This window comes from Rhinoderma darwinii, chromosome 13 (genome assembly GCF_050947455.1).
Source record: "Rhinoderma darwinii isolate aRhiDar2 chromosome 13, aRhiDar2.hap1, whole genome shotgun sequence".
In the NCBI taxonomy this organism is placed as follows: Eukaryota; Metazoa; Chordata; class Amphibia; order Anura; family Rhinodermatidae; genus Rhinoderma; species Rhinoderma darwinii.
Window position 1 is genome coordinate 44,094,322 of NC_134699.1, and position 7,460 is coordinate 44,101,781.

A 7,460-nucleotide genomic window follows, 5' to 3' on the forward strand; every position below is an offset into this window, starting at 1 on the left:
CCTGGACTCCAGCTCTGCACTTGACATCACTGACCATATATGGACAGTGATGTCAGGGAAAACACCAGGGCCAGAGTCCAAGAGCAGAGCGCTAGTATAGTTTCTGCTCTGGGACGCCTTCTCTGGTGAAGCCCCTAACATCACTGTCCATATATGGACAGTGAGTTTAGGGGCTCCTCCAGCAGAGAAATTGCCGGCCAAAGCGTCAGCAATGCCCTGGCTGGGGATTCCACTCCTAGAGCGAGCCCCAATAGAGCTATCTACTGCAGGGGGCTGTGTGACGGCATGAAGGATTGACTGCACGCTCCTCCTTCAGACTGCTCTTTACCGAGGGAGCCCCTGCGTGCCGTAGATGACCGTCTCAGGGGCCGCATGCGGCCCGCAGGCCGAGTGTTTGAGAACCCTGCACTAGCCTGTGTCTTTTTGTCTCCTCCCCTCCCTCGCTTTTACTGACATGGCTGTGCAGGCTGTGATTTATGGGAGAAAATGCAGTTTGGAGGTCTTCTTAGGGATATTTATAATACTAAATCTGACCACAGATGCCTCTTCAGTGCTAGGAATAGGTTCGCTAATCGCAATAGGCAGAAGGAGGAGAGTAACACATGACTGCAGGATAAAACTGCACAAAGGTCTTGTTTATGTTCCGTAGCTACAGTACAGGAGCTGCATCCACCTAGTGCAAATAGGTCTGCATGTGGGCTGTATGCACAAAACGGTAGGATATTTTGCAAACTTGCCTTATTTTTAGATTAATTTGGGACAAAGAAAGAAAAAAACATTTTAAAATGTTTTGAGCATTTTGTGAAAGAATTCAGGTTTTTTTTAATTTATTTTTTTATTCTAAGAAATCCATTTAGTGAAATGTTTTGACGGCATGCACAATTTCTTACATTTAAACAGTAAAGTAATATGAACATTCTGTAGAAAGTATTACGCACACCAATAGGAGCGCCCTCATTAGCAGTTGACCGCTCTTCCTTGTGCCATCACGCCGACACACCAGTATATAGAAGTGCTTGAGAAAGGTCTCTGGACCGAAACGTTGCACCCTGGTATGAGAAATTAAAGATATTTTACCTGCAAATCTACTCCTATTGGTGTGCGTAATACTTTCTACAGTCTATAGTGGGTTGGGCCCCTATTTATTCACCCTTCTTCAAAATCACCTGGTGCTATCTAAACCTACCCTGTAATATGAACATTCTATACTTTGCAGGGGACTGACTGATGAATCTGAAATTCTGAAGTTTCTACAGCATGGGACCCTGGTGGGGTTACTGCCCGTGCCTCATCCCATTCTGATTCGCAAATATCAGGCCAATGCTGGCACTGCTATGTGGTTCCGCACATATATGTGGGGAGTCATCTACTTGAGGTGAGAATATCGTAATAATGAAATATTAATGCAAAATCTGACTAGCACAGAGAATATGCAGGTAGTAGTGTAAATTAATGGAATGTATGTTCCCATTGTTGGTAGTGCTGATGAGATTATTCATTGGGTAGTTCTAATGTGTAATTACAAGGGCAAAGCTCCTATTTAGTGATCCTAAAAGGGTAGACCAATAATAGATCTCTGCCACCCCACATAAATTAAAAATGACAAGAACCATAGAAGTGGTCATAAATGGTACCTGTATTCCATTGGCTGTTTTAGCAGGGAAAGGAAATTTGATTTTCCCTGTGGATTTAATATTGGTACTGCTTTTGCTGTAAGGGAGTCATTGCAATTTATACAGGAATTGATCATAATGCATTCCCCTCATGTAATATTAAAAGTAGCCTAAAGTCGAGGCCCCCACCCCACCCCACCCACATTATTTACTGTACAGATTCCTTGGCAGGTCATGGCATCTGCCGCCTGGGACCCCGAATGTGTTAGGGGGCTGCACTAGCTGCCTACCTAAGGTTGTCTTTTTCTTGAAATAAATTTAGAATATTGCCACACTGAATGTTTTAATGTGTTAATATGGTCTAAGAATAGTTTGCCATCTATGTTTGCTCTTCTGTTAAGTCCTGTTCTACTGTGAACAGTGTGAAAGGTCCCTAGGACCACTAGTTTTTGAGGATAGATGGTGTACTGGTATATGATTGGTTTTAAGATGGGTGTGTACATTTAAGGTTCTGATTTTTTTTTTTTTTACATATTTTCAATTTCAGGAACATGGATCCTCCTATTTGGTATGACACTGATGTGAAGTTGTTTGAAATCCAGAGGGTTTAGACATAACAATGGAATATTAACAACTGCTAAGTACCGTCGTACATGATGTCATCAAGTCTTGTCTTCGGATATTCCCTGCCAAGCTCTGAAGTGTTTGCACCAGTTATTGACTACTTCAAGGGGTTTTCCAGCCACTAAAAATGAATGGCCTATCCTTCAAAACAGCTGATCGGCGGGGATCCCGGGAGTCAGACCTAAACCCATCAGCTATTGATGGACTGTCCGGAGGATTGGCTATCAATTTTTAGTGGCTGGAAAACCCCTTTAATACCAAACCACTATCTGCTTCGTGGAAAGACCATTTATAATATCCTACCACGTGTACTACTGATCAGCTTTTGTTACTTTTTATATTTTTGGTTTTACATATTGATTTAGTTGGTAGGCGAGAACTTATAGCTGCATTTGAATTATTTCTGGCGTCCCCTGTCATGTCACCTGAGCTATGGGTACATCATGTTCTCGCTACATCTGTATTCTTTTCCAACATTGTCTTGTCTATGGGCGAGTGTTAAATTTGTGTTCAAGAGCAATTCCTCCTGTAAGGTTGCTTCCTCATGTCATGGTCAACCAGCACTTTTTTTCCTGCAATTTTCGGAAAAATTTGAGCAAAACTGCGCTACTTTGTAAAAATTGCGGCTAAATACACAAATTGATTGCGACATGTAAACACTTCTTTAATGAACTCTATGCTTCCTGATTAGCACCACAAGGTGGTTTAGATTGTACAGTGTGAATATTAACCGCGCAAATCGACCTAGATAATTATCTGTGGGGCCTTAACGAGTATTTCCACCTTTTGAACACTATTTTAGCAATATATAGATAGACATCTATCTATCTATCTATATATATAATATATATATATATATATATATATATATATATATATATATATATATATATATATATATATTAAAAAAGTTAAGTGAATTTGTAAATACATGACATATCTTGTACGGAATCTGGGTTACAGGCAGGGATATAGTCTAGAGCTGTATTCAGTGTCCAGGTTGTCATTAGACATGGTCATCAAACTCGTTGTCCGTAACCGCTTAGCTGAGCTTCTATAATTCACATTTAGTGTCTCCTATATCAGATTAGTGTAAGTCCCTGGTATACAGACTCTAATTCCTTGAATGCATATCACCTGAACAAGCACAACAAAAATGCTGGGAGATTTCATCTCTGATGTTCGCAGACAAGTGAATACAGCTCTGGAGGCTTATGTAGATTCTATATATTAAATGCTGTACAGAGATGGACATGCGCTTTAAAAAGGGGAAACTTTAGCACCTATGATTTATGCTATGGAGGAAAGTGAAATCCGCATTGGGCAGTCAGAGGAAGTAACATCTGAATGTGGTGTGCTGAAAAAAAACCTCTTTGTCTGACATTTCTGGGCCATGAAAATGACATTTAGAAGCTACTGACTTTAATGTCCTAATTGTACATGGATGCTGATGGAAGCCATGTATAGCTATGCTTAAGGAGGAATTGCTCCTTCAATTCCTTGTTAAATAGCACTACTGCACATCTCCTGTATGTGAAATCAGATGTAATCTATTAAATTATATTAATAAATTGATCTATAAACCATAATTGTCATTAAGTTGTTTGTACGTGAAATCGAGTCAAAGGTGGCAGAGCTATACACTCACTGCTCTGTAAATCCATAACCCCAATAGGCAGATCCTGACACTTGTTGGTACGCGGCTGTGTAGGTGCTGATTTCTGCACTCATTGAGGAATTGTCTTACGTATCAGCTTTACAGACCTTTCTTTTTAGAATTATTGAGCTAAAGCGTGTGGAAATAGTGAGTATTAATTGGTTTTTACATTTTGAAACCCTATAAGAAACCCTAAAATAGTTTAAAAATTTAACGCCCATGCCTTTATGTATATTTGAATGTAACCTTTTTAGTTTAGGATATTCAGATCGTGGATAGGGCAACAGATTGAGTGGCTTGGACTTAATTTATTTATTTTTTTGGTAAAGAGAACCTGTTCGCTCTCCTGACATGACTGTTATACTAAATACTTTTGTTCTTCACTAAATCACAATTCTGGAGCATCTTTGAACTCAGCGTTGTGGCATTCCTAGGTTATTCCTCCTGGAATTTTTATGAATAAATTGACAACTATGCAATACCATTCATCAGTGCATCCCTTTTACAGTAGCAGAAAAAAAGTATGATCCAGCACCTCATGAAGAAATCTCAGGACTTTATTTTATAAACATTAAAAATCCACCTAGCACAAGACAAAGGACCAGTACGCTTACGCGTTTCACACGCCAACTGCGTTCTTAGTCATAGCACCTGGTCAAAGAAACAACATACCATTTCAAGTGGATCAGCACCAATCAGTGTAAAATAACAAGATCACATGTAAAAAGAGTTGGAGCAAGTGTGTGTGTGTGGGAGGATATATGTGAACATTCCACTATTAACCCCTTACTTTCCCACCAACAGCTATAATAGGAGCTTAGTGTTAAAGTAATTTTATAAAAATCTAAATGCAGATTACAGCTGTAAAAACAATAGCACCCAGGCACCATGATGTCAAATCCACATCCAAATGTCATATCTGGAAATAATGACTGCAGACACGGTGGACAATCCATACACAGAGGTAGAGGACAGTTGGACACATGGTGCCCTGCTGGTCAAGGTATTGTCCCTATTGATAATGGAGCATCATTTCCCTTTTTAAATGAAGGCCTGCAGGGTGCCCCGTGTTCAAATTAAACATCCAAAATGCCTCCCTATCAAGAAGGATTCGCTTTAGATCACCTGCCCTTACTGGTTTCCTGATCTTTTCTATAGCATATACCTTAAAACAATTCGTTGTGCCCCCATGTACAGAAATGAAATGTTTAGATGCACTGGAAATGTTTCAATCCCTAGGATTGGATATGTCCCATAAGTGTGTTCTAAAGTTCGTACTTTCATTTTCCTAGAGGTACATCTTACATAATATTTATGGCAATCGGTGCATTGTATGATATATATATATATATAACAAAGTCGCTATTGCAATTTATGTATTCCTTGATGGGGTAAGATGCAGTTATCTGTATTGAAAGAGGACTTGCATGGAGCTACGAAAGTGCACGTTTTACAAGGATGGCAGCCACATCTGAAAACTTTTGTGGTGCAGCCAGGTATGGCCGGATTTTGGAGTAGTAAATAAGCTGGGAGATAAAAAGTTTCCCAGCGTTGGGGGCCTCGTAGAAACCGCCTGACATCAGTGTTCCAAGATGGTTTCTAATTTTTCACCTTCGTATAAAAGGTACGGTAAATATTTCATAACAATGTTTGATGTCCGAAAATTGCTCACTGTGTTGTAACACTAAAGTGGGCTTTTTGGGGTATTGGATGGTTTTACGTTTGTTAAACACCAATGTACATGTGCTAAGATTCAAATTATCAAATGTATTTAATTTTTTTATTTTTTTCTGTGTATATAATGCAACCATGGAGTGTGACAATCACTGAAATCCTTTTTTAATGTGGATGTGCACTCTACCTCAAAGTAGTTTCCCCAACTGATCCATAGGTGTCACTACAACAAACTTCTCTTTCCCTATACACCTATAGGTGTCTTGTTCAATGTACTATTGTTTTTACAGCTGTAATATCTTAAATTACTTTAACACGAAGCTCGTATTATAGCTGTTGGCGGGGAAGTTAGGGGTTAATAGTGGAATGTTCACATATACCCTCCCCACCCCCCCCCCCACACACACACACCTTGCTCAAATTCTTTTTGCACGTGATCTTGTTTTTGTTTTTTAGTTTTTTTAAAAGGCTTTATTTTCAAAACTTTTGTTGTACAAAACACGTACAAATATGCAAGTAATACAAAACAAGACATTCTGAAAGGCATTAATATCGTGTAGAAATGTCAAGCCAGAGCAGATTCATTGCATGGCATGTACAGGATATGCAAAATTACCATCTCCGAAAGCCTAACTGAATCAAAGCTAACATTCACTCACCGTCATCCTTGTGCTCTAAACCCCCCCCCCTATACCCCTGCCACTCACAAGTGACAATTAAACCGCCGTTTCTAGAGTCCCTAACCACCTTCACCAAATTTTACCGAATTTATCTGGACATTTTCTGCTGAGGTATATTTTTTTTTTTTTTTTTGAGCACAGACACGGTACGTCACAGGAAATAAAAAATGTACCCTGGGTGCGGTCACGTGACCACAGATCAGAACAGGGTAACGCTGGCACAGGTAAGTAGACACTATATTAGAAATGTTATTAAAGAGGGGCGTGGCCTAGCAGCGCATGTGAGAAGAAGCAGGATCTGGAGCTCCCGCTGCCATTATCCTTAAACTATATCCTGCAGTTGTTAATTTGCACGGTGAACCACTTAACACGAGAGGAGAAGTGGTGGAGAACCCGGGGACGATATTTCGGAACAAAACCGACATTCATAATGACCCGATCTCGGAAGTCAAAGGCGGCAGAGGACGAGGAGCTGAAGAAGCAAGATGGCGCCGACGCGGGCTCCTTCACGGAGCGGAGAGATGTGAAAGGGGCGGCAGCAGCGAGGTTAGAGCGCTTTGCCCGACACACACCTACGAAGCCTGCTGTAATCAGAGGGCAGATGAGCAGTAGGGAGAGGATGGCGGAGGGTTCAGGCTCCGGGTCCCAGTTTGAGCCACTGAGGACGCAGATGGAGTCGGATGAGGAGGAAAATGGAGAAGGGGTGTCGGATAACCATGCAGACGGATCGGAAGGATGCATACATGACAAGGCAGTGCCTGGACCCACATTGGCAGACGTTTTTTTGGCGGCAAGCCAGTGCAATTCTACTCTAGCCAAGCTTACCTGCCAGGTGGGGGGGATCAAAGAGGACATTTCTATTATACGACATGACCTGCAGAAAGTGTCTGAACGTACAACGGCGGTGGAGGGTCGGGTCAGTGAGCTGGAAGACAGAATGCTGCCCCTGCGGAGAGATGTGAATGCAACGGCTGTGGATGTAAATTACCTTTTGTCCAAAACGGACGACTTGGAGAATCGTTTGCGCCGAAATAATGTGAGGATGGTGGGGATCCCGGAGAAAGTGGAAGGGGCCCATCCAGATTCTTATTTTGAAAAATGGTTGCTAGAAGTGTTTGGCAAAGAATCCTTGACGCCATTGTTTGCAGTGGAAAGAGCACATAGAGTTCCCACTCGACCTGGCCCACCTGGAAGACCGCCCAGGCCAGTTTT

At 41.3% G+C, this 7,460-nt stretch overlaps 1 protein-coding gene across 1 annotated transcript in view; it reads left to right on the forward strand.

The window, feature by feature from the left end:
* HID1 (HID1 domain containing) overlaps positions 1 to 3,826 on the forward strand; it is a 49,232-nt gene extending 45,406 nt beyond the window's left edge. Inside the window, exons 18-19 of the mRNA XM_075845595.1 lie at positions 1,217 to 1,375; positions 2,161 to 3,826. Coding sequence (XP_075701710.1) covers positions 1,217 to 1,375; positions 2,161 to 2,224 — 223 coding nt within the window. The 3' untranslated portion in view covers positions 2,225 to 3,826. The remainder of the gene's footprint in view (positions 1 to 1,216; positions 1,376 to 2,160) is intronic.
* Positions 3,827 to 7,460: the final 3,634 nt, after the last annotated feature.